The 14,944-nt window shown below is 31.9% G+C and overlaps 1 protein-coding gene across 2 annotated transcripts in view; it reads right to left on the minus strand.

The window, feature by feature from the left end:
* The window catches only part of LOC134721597 (protein naked cuticle homolog 2-like), a 58,984-nt gene extending 47,000 nt beyond the window's left edge, over positions 1-11,984 (minus strand). The window contains exons 1-2 of one of the 2 annotated variants that reach the window (XM_063584695.1): positions 11,781-11,984; positions 4,131-4,243 (exon numbers count right to left, since the gene is read on the minus strand). In XM_063584695.1, the coding sequence (XP_063440765.1) occupies positions 4,131-4,243; positions 11,781-11,805 (138 nt within the window). In that variant the 5' untranslated portion in view covers positions 11,806-11,984. Of the gene's footprint in view, positions 1-4,130; positions 4,247-11,780 lie in introns of both variants that reach the window. The other variant, XM_063584694.1, reaches the window with a different exon arrangement.
* Between the last annotated feature and the right edge of the window lie 2,960 nt (positions 11,985-14,944).

Genomic DNA, 14,944 nt, shown 5'->3' on the forward strand with positions numbered 1-14,944 from the left:
CGGAATACAAAAATAAACTGTCGTTCTTTCTACCTGAGCGAGTTACAAAAACTTAGCCACTTATAATGCAGGGATATCATTTGGTTTCATACATTTTTTCTCACAAATTAATGCCTTAGTGTTTTCAGGCGATGTTGTGATTTTTCATTTGATGTTTTACACTTGTTTAACATGAATAAAATTTCATTTAAAAAGGCTGATAAGCTTGTTTATATCCAATATTACAACTCGGTGTCTGTCACGGGTTTTAAGAAGTATGTTACACCATCAATGATGTAACACGGTGGTCCTAGTACAGGATAGTATTTTAAAACTTTAAATTCTTTTAACAAAATAAGGCAGTTAAAAAATTCCATCAATATATATATGGCAGAGTCGGGGAGAATTGAAGCAGGACTTTTGTCAAAGATTCAAATTTTACAAGCTATTACAAAGCAGTTACTTTGAGAAAAAATTATATTGATTTGTAGTACATAATTGTCAAAAATACTACACAGTTAACTTTCATAACAAAATCAGCCACCTCAAACAAAGACAAACAAAATAATTTACAACCTTCAAAATGTTAAAACCCAAAAGCATTCGTTTTGTACAGATAAAAGTCAAACCATGATATTTCTTGACAAAAAAGAAGCATTCCGCTTCCAACCCTCAATTCCTTACAGAATCTTACAGCTGGAAAATTTTGTTCACATGCTCTTTTGCTACATATTTGAGTTATATTAGCTTAATTCAAAACTTCTTTATTCAATTCTGACAACACCAAAAGAAATGTTTCAGCAGTGCTTTGCAGTAACATACTTGGGGGCAAAAAGATCAAATTATTTACATGTATGCAATGTCTGCCAATTCCTTTGGTACAATCAGTTAAGTGTAATTACATGCTCCTAAACTTTTTTGTGAGAAATATCAGATTAAACAACAAAACAAGTTTATCTTCATCAGAACAGAATGCATGCTTCTAATGTAAAATGTCCTTGTCTGTTTTCATGGATCATAATTGGTATGTTAATTACTGCAGGGGCACAAAGACAATAACGGTATATTTTTTCGTTTTGTTTATTTTGTCTGGATGTTTTGATAGGAAATCGATTACCAACATTGTTTGATCCTATTCTTGACAAGAGTATTCCACTAATTAAGTCTATATCTAGTTGGTATATCAGTTCGGTAGTTTACTACCGATCCTGTGATCGCTCTACCGCTACACAACATATCATCGTCTTTATCTCAGTCTTCCCATATCTTTTGTACAGAGATTCTTTTGTTGAATTAAGTGGATCTTAACTGCATTGTTATATTTCCATAATCATACTCTTATTAAATCATGAATGAACACAATTTTGCATTCCATACAAATAGTCTGGGTTACAGTAAGTCTTTAGCACAGGTATTAAACTTAAAATTCGATCAAGATTTTGTTGTTGAATATTTCATTCAAATTATTTTATCTGAAAATCCACAATTGTAAATAAGAAGCATGAATGTAGGTAGGTCTTCATAACCATAAGGTTGAAGGTGGGAGGTCATGTGACCATAAAGATCAAAGAGTAGACAACTACCTGAAAGTGCCAATTAGAGAACTAATACAATATTGTACTTCGTTAATTGTGTTCAAGTTATGGACAAATAAACATATATTTTTAAATCCTGTCATTTGTTCATTACACATTTGAGAAAGTGTAATAAATCATATGTCAAGAGTTTCGAATAGTTTTATTCTGTTGCTTTAACAAAAAGAAAGGAGAACAACTATAAAATCAAGAGGTATACAAATTATACCAGAATACTTCTTGTGGTCCTGGATATAAATTATGCTGAAAGGGTTAACTTCCATAGGAAACCTAATTAATCTTTAGTTCAGAATACTCAGCAATTTTCATATATATATATATCTATAATTTTCACAAATTCATCATTGCATTTCTTCTGCATTGATAAAAACTTAGAATTACAGCTTGTCACAGCCCTCAGTCTGTCCATGTACTTAATTTATTTAAAGTATGTTGACAAAAGTAGTATTTTACCAATGCATGCAATGGTTGGAAGCAATTGGTACTTTTCCAGACTAGTTAACTATAAGTTTAGTCAGTGGCAGTTTTTCACATGATTTGACTGATGGTTTCTTTGTTCAATGTTAAGTCCAGTTTTTCCATTTTCTAAAGTTAAAGCACAGAGGCAAATTGTTAGAAGGTGGGTTAAATAGGGCCACCAACCATTAGTAAAAAGGGGGATCACAAATATGTCAAAACTTAAAATATCTCAAGAGTTATAACAATTTGGTCCGTTGGTTCAAAATGGTTAAGCTAATTTTGTCTTTTAGTAGAATACTAAAGACTCATATCAGCTTAAGAGCAGAGTCATGTAGCTCTTTTTATATCAGCTTAAAGTGTGAGCTAAATATAAATGATAAAAAAGGTTAAAAATATCTAAAAATTGTCCAATTAATGGCATGATAATCTTTCAAACAAAAACTCTAAACATAGATGTAGAATAAATAGACTGGTTTTGAAAAAATTTTCTTTCAAAATGGTCTCATTTATCAAACTAAGCAATATGTGCAGTTTTAAAAAAAATCATTTCTAATTATTGAAGGCATTATACATGATTGTTGTTCCAGAAGCAGTACTTAGACAAGGAACAAGTTATGTTTAAGAAATATAAAATAACCTTAACTTACACCTTGACCATTCCAGCCCTGCTGGAGCCTTTTCTAACAGCTCTCATAAAAACTGACAATAAATTCTTTCTGTAATCCAACAAAGTATTTGTTTATCTTGAATGCCTGTATCATTTGATCTACCCACTGCCAAGGAATGAAAAAAATATTGCTCTGGCAAAAAATAGCATTCTTTTTAAATCCTGGCTCTCTAAACAGTATCAACATCAGACGCATGTGTCAGTAATTACCATCTAAATCTCAGGTCTCAACTTCATAAAGATACTTACTTCTGATCATAAAGCCAACAAAATGCTATCATTTCCCTAGTATAAAAAAACATCACAAGATCTTCTTTTACATACACCACAAAAACATATGTTCAGGATATTAACTCTGTGAGAATGCAATGAAATTTTTCAACTTCAAAATGAAAATTCTATAAAAATAGTTGTAGCCTGTGGAACTTTCCAATCTTTTACAGTTCTATGAATTCAATGGCTAAAATTTTAATAGAAAAGATTGTGCAGCTCTCATCTTTCTTAGCTTCAGGTATATTTTCTAGAGTTAGGGTGGTTTTTCATTCACTCAAACTTCTGACAGTAAAGTTTGTTTTTCTGTATATAAATCTGTTTTTTTATGATTATCTCATGTGGTTAGTAACTTGAGGAGGTAGATAGGAAAACTGTTGTGAATGTAAACTTTATTTCCACATTTCAGTTTTCTCCGCAACATATATATAAATCATTCAAGTATGTAAATCATATTCTGAAGTGTTTCAGTTACAGCAAGTACAATACCTTCACCCTATTTTCAAATATGAAATCAAAGCCCTGGTACAAGTATATATATATGTGTTCACACAAATGTTCTTACAAGAGATCATTTCTGTTTCTTACACAAACATTGATAAAGAGCTAGATATTAATGATTTAAGGTTTGTTCGTGTTCATTGATATTGCTCAATAAGTTTTCTGGTTGCTTCACAGTTGCCAAAATTATATTAGTTTTTGTTCAATTTTTAGTTTTCTGTTTGTTTTGATGCCATATATATTTGCGAGTCTTTTCAACTTGTCTTTTGATCCTAATGTTATCCTTTCTTTTTCATATTTATTACTCCTTCTGGTCCTTTCTAATCTTTTGAAATATCTCCCTGCTGGTCAGTATAGGTTTTGTTCATTGTTGAGGGCTATACGCTGACCTTAAACATGTAAAAAGTTGTAATCTTCTATGTCATTTGGTCTCTCTAGTGGAGAGTTGTCTCATTGTTAATTCTACCACATCTTCGTATTTTATAAAACTGCCTGAGCACACTTATTTCCTGTTGTTGTCACTCTGTATCAAGCTCTGAACAATACTATGTTGGATTAACTTGTTAACAAGCCATATATACCTAAAGAGATCTGAGCTGCAAGAAAACTCAGGTTAATCCTTGCATGGTTTATAGTATAATTATCAGATCAGTACTTACCGTTACAGAATTATTCAAGTTGTAATTGGCCAGATTAAATCCTGTTTTTGTCTGCTTTAAAATTTGTTCTTCCATTAAAGCTTTATTAAACTGTCCATTCACGAGAAAGCATTCTGCTGTAAATAAAAATTAAAAGAAATCATATATAACTTATAAGCCTAAATTCAATGAATCATTTTAGTATCAATCTTTCTCATTCTTTGAAGAATGCATATATTAATATATAAGTTCAATGCATTAAGTTTTCTTAATGGTGTAAAGTAGTTTGTTCTTTAAGGGTGTTACAAAGACTACATCAATGACTCATTCACAAAATGTATTTAAATAGAATACCAAATCTGGTTTCACATTTAAAGCAGAAACACAGCTGACTCTTCCAGAATGAGAATGCATGAGTTCTTCCTGTTTTGAGGTTTCCTTAATCTTCCATTTTCTATGCAGTGTTTTTGGTGCTATTGTTTGTCTTTCTACTACTTCATGTACTTATAAATGTTTGAATGTTATTGCCCCTTTATAAGCAGGTAGACTTGTTACTGACAATAGTATTTTAAAATTTTGCAAAGCTAGATATAATATACATGATATTTAATTCATACCTGCATTAGCATTGATTGTGACTTACAGCTCTGGAGAATTTTAAATCAGTCATATTTTTCACAAATTTGAATAACTAAGGAAATGCACAAGTCAGCAAAAATATGACTTTCAATAATCAAAAGCCACACAACGCTTTTTCTTTTAAATTTTAAAGCATTATATGGAAGAAAAACAGTTTTCAGATCGGCCCTGAAAATATAGGGTTTTTATGGTATCACCAATTCCGTCAATTTTTTGTTTAGCCTAAAGGATTTTTAACCATTTTATGATTCATGTTTAACATTACTTCTGATGTAACAATACATGTGATTTATTCTCAAAGCATATTACAAAGCATTACAAATGCTTGAATTCCTCCATGGTCATTTCACACTGAAGCTGAAAATGATTCAGGTGTTATTTCACAAATCTTTTTCACTTGCACTTGAGCGCAATGACTAAGTACCCTTAAATAGGTTTTGAACAATAGCTTTGTCGTAACGAGACTCTAACTGGATGAATATTATCCTTTCTGTTTTTTTCTCCTTCTAGCATTTATTATATGATTGGTCCTGTAATTACGATAAAAACTTTCCTGATTTATCCGGTATCGTATCACCAATACTTTCTTTGAAGGAGAAGTAATGACAAAGGACATCAAACAACAATATGTTACTTTTACAGCCCAGTTTATTTCTTATAAAATTGTTCACATATTTTAACGTTTTTTTGATGGTCAGTACACTAACATGTCATGCTATAATCGTTCTTGTAATTATAAAAAAAGTGCATCTCATTATCATGATGGATGGCTATTAAAAGTCCAGCTGCAAATTAAATGCATATTCAAGCATACATGTAGAACATGTTAATGTAATATCAATATGTACCCTGCTTTTAGAAGCCATACATGTGCACTTGGCTGTTTTTTTAATGCGCAAGTTCTCATATAAATAGTTTGCAGGAAGACATTTCATCCTACTCTGACACAGGGCCCCCCTGACACCTGGAAACATTATTCTGTAATCTGCTGATCAGTCTTTCCTCTTACTCCATAATCATCACATGCTTAGGGACGACATCAAAAGTTCAATGAAGGATATAAAACTTAATTCACTTAGTTTTTTCACTGACCCCCACACCCTCCTCTTAACTTAATTTGGGAAAAATTGATTGACCAATAGGGATATATATGTAAATTCGACTTTATGTTAACAAAACTTGCAACAATGTTGACCCCCCCCCCCCCCCCCCCCCCACCTCAAAACTATTTGATTTAAAAGTTTTTTTCATCCTACATCGATCTTTTGATGTTGTCCCTTAACTGAGTACTTAGCAGCAATATTAACTAAATTCTAAAGTCTTTGATAAGACCAAGCTGGGGATCAAACCACAAACTAAAGTGTTGTCCCCCACTCACAGATCCACAGTGATCATGCTATCACAAGACACTTGCCATGCATATCATTAAATCATTTGGCCATTACCATCTGATAGGATGGTGGTTTAACTCTTAGCTATATGTATGTAAGATAACAACTATAAGGGGACAGCACATGTAGTCTTTACTTTGAGTATTATTTAAATGAAAAGTTAAGTTATCAACCCAACTTTTTGTATTCTATAGATCAACTTTAATCATTTGTTAATGTAATTGGCATTTTCTTAAAGGTATCGTCATTTTGGTTCAAACGTCAACCTTAAGAACTGCACCATCAACACAGTTGTTGCTGTTCTGGTAAAGTAAGTATCACAGACTTATATAGATTATGCTTGCAATGCGCCATCTAATGATGCCAAAAACAGAAAAATTGATACATTCTTTGTGTCTTTAAAAGTAAGCTAGCAGTATTTCAAACTCGCTTTTAAATTTTGTTATACATGTTATATCTGTTGTTTTTACAATCTATAATGGACAATCTCTTGAGACCTTTACAATAGTCAAACCTAAACTCTTATTTCATAAAGTCACTTTATGTTAAAAAGTATTTAAGAATTGAATGCTTCTTTTTGTAAATTTATTGGGTGGTAAAAGCGTTGACCGAAGTACATTTTGTATGAAGCGCGGAAGCGCTTCATTCTAAAAATGTATGCACGGTCAACACTTTTACAACCCTTTAAAGTTTCAAAAAGAAGTATTCAATACTTATAATTACATTTTTTTAGCTAAAATCATGAAAACTCGATTTTTATCCAGTTTTATTTAATTCATTTTTTGTGGGACCTCGTGTCTTCATGCATGATAAATGTTATTGTCTGATGCAATTGTTTAAAGCGCAAAGTGGAAAGGGATTAATATAAGTTGCAAAACTTGTTTCCCAATCCACTATAAATAAATATGTTTAAACTAATTGTTTACGGAATAACATGTTAGCCAATCAAAATAACGTATTATAATGAAACTTACATCTAATGTAATTATTTGACATAAAGCATTAAAATTAAATATAAATGATTTTATATCATGAAGAAGTTGACATCTCAAATTATTTCCGATAAATCATCATTTGTGATCATTTGTCTTTTTAGTTTGGCTGGCCAACACTTAAGTAGGTTTTCACATGAAAATCGTTTGTGCATGCGCAGTTTTCATTGATTTCTCTAAAATACTTATCTACATATTAGATTTTTATTTAAAAAATACTTTCATTAAACATATCAAGTTCATGAACCCTCCGGTCCCCATTCACGACACTAGACAATATGTACATACAGCTTGTCCTATATATAGTCATTTCATATATATATACTGACAGTAGATGCAAATTAAAGCAGCTTTTAATAATTACGCTTAATAGTTGTTCATTTTTTCGGCATTGAAATTGAAGGTTTTTTTTTAGCTGTCATTTGGTATATTTTTTTACATTAAGGTAAGGCATTATTATATAGTACAATAGTCCCAGACACCAGTATTAGAGAATAGGACGTCAAGATTTCATATAAACACCTTTAGTTAAACTTGTACTTGTTTATTTCCTTGATTAACTGTTTTTAAGAACTTTAATAATGATGAGATGAGAAAATTACAGAAGTATTAAAAAAATTCTTGAACTTTGCTCCATTTATTTAAAAGTCAATAAGAAGTTCTGAATGTACTGTCATGACTGTAACTGTATTATAAGTCATGATACTTTAGTACACCTAAGTACTTGTAATTAACACAGTTTTGTGGAAAACTGAATATTTGATTTTCTTTGTTATGTATTATCATAATTATTGTTCACAGGTAGTAAACAACTCTTCAGTCTGTCAGTCTTAGGGTTCTCATGACCATTTGAAATGAAGTATTTATAAAGTATTTAAAAGTGCTTTTCCTTTTATGTTTTTTTTCAAATGTTCTAGCTTTCAAGTCCAAATAGAAATAATTAAGTGGGGAGGTTATAATATCTTACAAAATGGTAGCTGTCACAAGTCAGGAACCCTCAATAAGTGAAAGTATTTACATGCAATTTGTCATATATCTCAACGTTTTTAGAGTATTTGGACAATGGTATTTATTGAAGCTCTTTGATTGATTTGAGGTTTAACACCACTTTTAGTACTTTAGACTCTATATATATTTGACTTCTGCCAGCTTTTTGAAGTAATAGATTTTAGCCAGTCTCTGATTGCCCAGCTGGTGTAAAGCACATCCAACCATGGTGTGACCATGGTGAGCGATGGTGAGCAATGGTGACAATGGTTGTTATTTGACAGGAAAATAGGAGAGAACCTCGACTTTCAGCAGGTAAACTCAGGCAATCTATTATAAGTCAATTGAGATTGGAGTCAAACCCACCTACTGAATTATGTTTTCCTAGCTTTTTAGTCTCATTAAGGTTGAGAGCAGACATGTACGTATACAGACAGGTCTTTTTTAAGACTATAATGTTGTTGACCATGCAATGCCACTACTGGAGCAGGATCTTATTTAATATCATTTCGTATAGCCCCTGGTAGCATCCTTTGTTTTAATTGGGGTTAAAGTGTTCCTTTGGGTCTTTTGTTTTTTCTGTGTTATTTCGTGTTCTTGACCTTTATTTTTATCATTTCTTGTTTAAAAACATCAGATAATTTCTTATAAGTTCTTTTTTTCCTCCACTTTATATGTCTTAATGTGTTGTGTGTTGTTGGGTTGTTGTCTTCCTGATTTTCTTTTACATACATCCCATCAGTGGCGGATCCAGAACTTATCATAAGGTAGGCCTGTTGACTGACCTAAGGGGAGCCCTGACAGCTCCTGTGATGCTTCAGGGATTCCCTATAAAATCAACCAAATTTTCACCACCAAATGTCATTTTTACTGAGTTTAGTGTCATTAGTATGAAAAAAGAAACAGTACAGTTTCATGAACAATTTACCTGTTCAATTTTTGACAAAATTACCCTTCAAAGTCATGAATGAAATTTAACATTAGTGATTTATTTTATTTATAACTTTATTACCTAAGTTAAATTCACAAGGCTTTGAAGTCTAATGTGAGAAAGAAGACAATTTTCTCACAAATTCCAAAATAGTGAGCAATGAATTGTAAAATAATTATTGAGAAAATTGAATAGTTGAAGCTTCCATGGTCATCCCTTTATAACTTTCTTTGATATCTCAAGCAATACTTAATCTTTGTGCAATTTTATTCAATTATTTTGCCAATTATTTTATTGGAATGGCAGGATGACATGGAAAGTTGTACACTCTTTTTAATTGATTGAACAAAAACATGCATCAGAAAAGAAAATCAAAGTTAATGTTAGGGCTAGCCACATACTAATTTCTAACCCCAAACTCCCCCTAAAATTCCTTAAGATACAATGTACATTATAATTTTGCTGAAATGCTATGAACTACCTGAGCAAGGATATACAAATCATTGGTTTGAGATTATACATGTACATGTAAGAAAGTATGATTTTATTGTGCAATAATTTCCAGTTTGAAATTGAATTGAAAATAAATGTCCAATAAGCTGGCTATATTTTCTCTTGAAAGTCTTGGATTATCATGATATTATATGAATACCAGAGTTTTATATATATGTTAAATTACCAGATTTTATAAAGCCAAATATTAGTCCCAAAAACTATCAGTAATGAAAACAATTTGTTTGCAACAGTAACTCAATGTAGTTACTCCCTTGGAAGGGATGTAACTCATTTTGAAATTGAGTAATGCCCTTTAACGTCAGGCGTCAAACGGTCATTTGTTAGGGTCAAATTGATTAAATTTTTACCATGATTTGTCGAACTATCCTTATTGTTATTCGTCAGAGGTCTCAAATAATCATTGTTACAATCATTTTTGGGGAAAATTTAACTCAGTCAATTTTCTTATCAATTTTCTTATCATATAAAAGAAAGTGTACATTTTATTGTTATGCATCAAAAATTACTGTTAACCACATTTGGAAAGAATTTTTACCATGATGTTGATGGAGGTACCCCGGTTACCACCATCTTTAAGGAGGTGACTAAATAATCAAAAAGTGCTACAAGTACAATGAACATTGAACATGTGTTTTCTTTAAAAAAAAAAAAAAAAGTATACCCCACAAGACGTTAATGGTAAAAGTTTTGTTAAACATGTTAGATGAACTGTTCAGAACACTTGACCTTAAAGTGCAACTCAAAAATTACAATATATATGCTTAATGAAGATAAAAACTTAGGGTTCATTTGATGTAATGAAAAGGAAAAAGATTATATATCACATTTACTTATAATATATATATCAATTAATGATATTAATTAACATACACTCACTTAACTATGCAGTCCAACATCCATGCACAAGAAAGTGAAAATTTCATATCTTCTCTCAATTATAAAATGGTTAAGTAGGACTATAAATCTGTCATTTCATTCTGATAAGGCGACTGATATTATAACAACAAACAGATGTTTAAAACACAAAATTGTTAAACTTTAAAAGCTTTAGGAAAATGCACAGGCCCATGTGGGGTTGACCCTCCCCCTTTTTTCTTAATTTTTGGTGTTTAATTAATTTTTTTTTGAAATATTCTTGATGTTGTTAATCCTGACATTTTAGATTAATTTGAAAACCCAATTATTTTAAATATATTTTTTTTTAATAATTTAATCTTGCAATTTATTGAAGAAAAAAATTGTGTAAAAAAATCTAAATCACATATACAAGGAAAAAAAACCTACCGATTTCTTGATTGGTATTTTGTATTTATTTTAATCTCTTCTTGCAATTGTCACCTATATATTGAGAAAGAAGCTTAAGCCATGTGGCATCTGTGAACTAACATAATATAATTGATGTGACAGTTTAATTTGAAAATATTGTGTTTTCTAAGTGGTGCAGGAGATAAGTTCACTTTTTATTCAACATCATTTTGATGCAAATTCTTGGGCTTATATTGAAGACTGTATGACAAGTATCAATTGAGGAAAAAAATTGTTCAACAAAGGTTCAATTTTTCCCAAAATCCATAACAAGCTGAATATTCAAATTAAATAAAAATTTAGATATATATTCACAATGTAATGTACAAATGATTACAATGATTACATGTTCAGTGGAGGACATATTAAAAGGGGGAATCAAAACAAATCTGTATTGTGGATATTGTCTTGTTAATCAGCTAAAGTAGGGAATTATAAGAGAAACTAGAACAGAGCATCTATACGTTTTACATTTATACAAAAAGTAACTAAATTCCTGATATATGGTTCTACACTACAACTAAAACATAAAAAGTTACATTGTGTACAAATGAAAAAGTGTATGTTCACAATAATTAAATGTCATTGATAATAAAGGGTTCATCACAACAAAACTATTTAACCTAATGTTTTCAATTTTAATCAGCCAGCTCTACACACCATAAGTAACACAGGACGTACCACTATGTAGGCTTACTGTATTTGTTTACATTTCTATGTGCAATATCATTAACATGCAAACGTTAACAACGTTTAATGTTTCTTCTGCAAATAACTTGAAATGATAAATGAAATTACTCCAAATAATCATTTTATTAAACAGTTTCGTTTTGTATCCCAGAAGGACCCCTCGAATACACAGATGACATGGCCGAAACTGGACACTGAAATATTGGTCACACAAACTTACCATGTTTGCTAGCTTGCTTCCCCATGTCCCAACTGCAGTTCCATCAAAATATCCCTCTAATAATCAATAAAGTTACAAACTTAATCCAAACACAATTCTAAATTTGAAAATTAACCACTTTCACACAAAAAAATCCACTAAAATAATTTGTTCCACAGTGTGTGTCTCAACTATCGATCATGAACTGTAAAAGGTGGGTGGAGCTTAAAATTTTTGTGTATCTGATCGACAGCTAGCCTTCCACGAGGGGAAAATATCAAAAACTACTTTGTTCTGCACAAATTTAATATTTAATTTTGTACATGCATTAGGGAAAATGACAATTAAATTAAATACATTTTAATTAGAACTATACAAAAAACATTTCGTTTTATCTTGGTCTAAACGTGTACAATCTGTATGATGATTTATTTAATAATTTTCCTTTGATGTTTATCGGGCAATTTACATTGGTGTGTATTGAAGTGTTTATTGAAAGAATTTTCCTTTGATCTCTACCGACAGACGGCGTTAGGCCTTGGTGCTTAGCATGTTGACATGCTTTCAAACATTTGATTGTAATTCAAATGGTTGAAATCTGATACTAAATGTATCGATCGTACTGAACAGTGGGCTGGGATCACTTGTAAAAAAGTCAGCACAAAGTGACTGATAGGTGAACAAAACGCGAATAAATAAATAAAATAACGAAGATGACAAAAAATCAGGAGCAATGTCCATTGGTTTTATTGTTCATTGTTTTCAGAAATGGGTCACTTGTTTGATGAGACTAAATAGAAGGACACAAAATTATAGCTACTTAGAAAATCGAAGCGCCAACTTCAATTTTTTATCACAAGGAATCGGTTACTTGGTCAATCGTTAAACTCTCCATTTATATTTTCCCATTTCCACTCAAATTTAACCACTACAAAAAACATGAAGATTCAAGAGGTGGATTCAAAAGTGGTCGAATTTCGCTGATATTGTGACCATTTAAAACCATGCCCTTGGGAAATATACTCCCTTTTCGAATGATATTTTTACAAGTATTCCTTAATATTTGAACTTATTTGAACTTATTAAGGTGTTCTTGATCTTATCCATATTAGTTTACAATAACAGTAGTTTAAATAAAAATTAAATCTTAAGAATATGATTGTTATTAAATATAAATACCGGTATCGGTAAACACAAATAAATTATATTGAGTGACTAAAAATAATCTCAGTTTGTTTAATTTATTTTTTCATTTTCTTTCAAAACCTTTAAACACATGCCTCTAGATCTCCTCGTGTTTGCTTCTATTCAGAATTATCATATATGATGCTCTCGGTCTATTCTTATTTTCCAAAAAGAATATACTCGGATGGACATCATAAAAAAAAACTTCTGTCATTGTAAATAACAAAAGCAGAAAGTTTAGAAGTTGTAAATAGTTACCTTAAAAATTAAAGCACACAAACATAAGGTATAGAAAAGGGAGGGTCAATTTCCCCCTGCCTGTGATCGGACCACTAAACTTCAAAGGAGCCTAGATCCGTCCATGCACCCGTATACCGCGTAAAATCTTCAGATGCGGCAACTTTTATGTACTATACATGTAATTTTTTTTTTAAATGCAACCTTAGTTCGTCCAAAGCGGTTTTCAGTCATAATTTAGTATAGATCTATAATGTTAGTATACTTTCCAGTATTTCCCAGGTCCATTGTGAATTTTATTTTTTATATATTTACCCAGGAAAGTCTGACCGCCTTCATGGTCTCGTGGTAGCATGATCGCCTCTGTTGTCTTGTGGTTGCGTGCTCACCTCGTTGTAGCATGCCCGCCTGTGTTGTCTTGTGGTTACGTGCTCGCCTCGTGTTAGCATTCTCGCCTCTGTTGTCTTGTGGTTGCGTCCTCATCTCGTTGTAGCATGCTCGCCTGTGCTGTCTTGTGGTTGCGTGTTCGCCTCGAGGTAGCATGCTCGCCTCTGTTGTCTTGTGGTTGCGTGCTCACCTCGTTGTAGCATGCTCGCCTCTCTTGTCTTGTGGTTGCGTGCTCGCCTCGTGGTAGCATTCTCGCCTATGTTGTCTTGTGGTTGCGTGCTCGCCTCGAGGTAGCATTCTCGCCTCTGTTGTCTTGTGGTTGCGTGATCGCCTCGAGTGCAATATATCGTTGGTTTAATGCCCGGCCGGGTCAATTTTTTTTTAAATTGGTGCTTCCTGTTTATACCCAGAAGCAAATGACACAAACGAGTTAGAGAAAAGACGGTCGTATCAAAGTCATAATAGGAGTCTTGTTAAAGTAACAATAGAATAGATATAGGAAGATGTGGTGTGAGTGCCAATGAGACAACTCTCCATCCAAATAACAATTTATAAAAATAGACAAGTCTTCTGGTGGACTATTACCTTTTGCACATGCTCGTTAAAATCCGACTCAATGTGTCGGTCTGGCACACACTTATAAAAATCCGACGATACGATATAATTACAAGTTATAGTCAATTCTCCACTATGAACCAAAATAACGTAGCAGTATACACATATATATGCCATCATACGGCTTTCAACCATTTTAAAAAAATCCCACACTGAACACTAGGAGTAATCCATACAAGGTCCCGAAATGATAAAATAATTTAAAGCACGTCAACCAAGAAAATACGGCCTAAATGTATGTTATTTAGTCATTGTAAATATGTTTATATATGTGCAAAACACAAATATGATATAGAAAATCAGACGACAAGCACTGAATTACAGGCTCCTGGTTTTCAGAAGACAAACATAATGTGGCAGGGTTAGATATGTTTAAGAGCGACCAAGCCTCATGTCACCCCATGCCGTCGACAGTGGTGTAAAGTCAAGAACAAATTACAAAATTCAGTTGAAAAAGGCTTAACTAATATCGATACGAAGCACAAACACAACTAAACCAAAAATTCGAAAGACATAAAGTACAGTTCTGAGAGTACTCGCTGTAACTGAAAGGTTGTTTAAATGTATTAAAAACTTGTGAAAAAAATCATATATCTAAGACTAGAATATCATTCAGTACGCATACAACATCCAATAGATTTAGTGATATTACGTAATTAACTGCATGGTTGATATCTACATCGCATAAGCATGTTTTCTTTCTTTTTAGTATCGATTTACACAATACCATACTGTCTACATGATCTAATAACAGCCTAATA

The sequence above is a fragment of the Mytilus trossulus genome, chromosome 6 (assembly GCF_036588685.1).
Source record: "Mytilus trossulus isolate FHL-02 chromosome 6, PNRI_Mtr1.1.1.hap1, whole genome shotgun sequence".
Taxonomy (NCBI): domain Eukaryota; kingdom Metazoa; phylum Mollusca; class Bivalvia; order Mytilida; family Mytilidae; genus Mytilus; species Mytilus trossulus.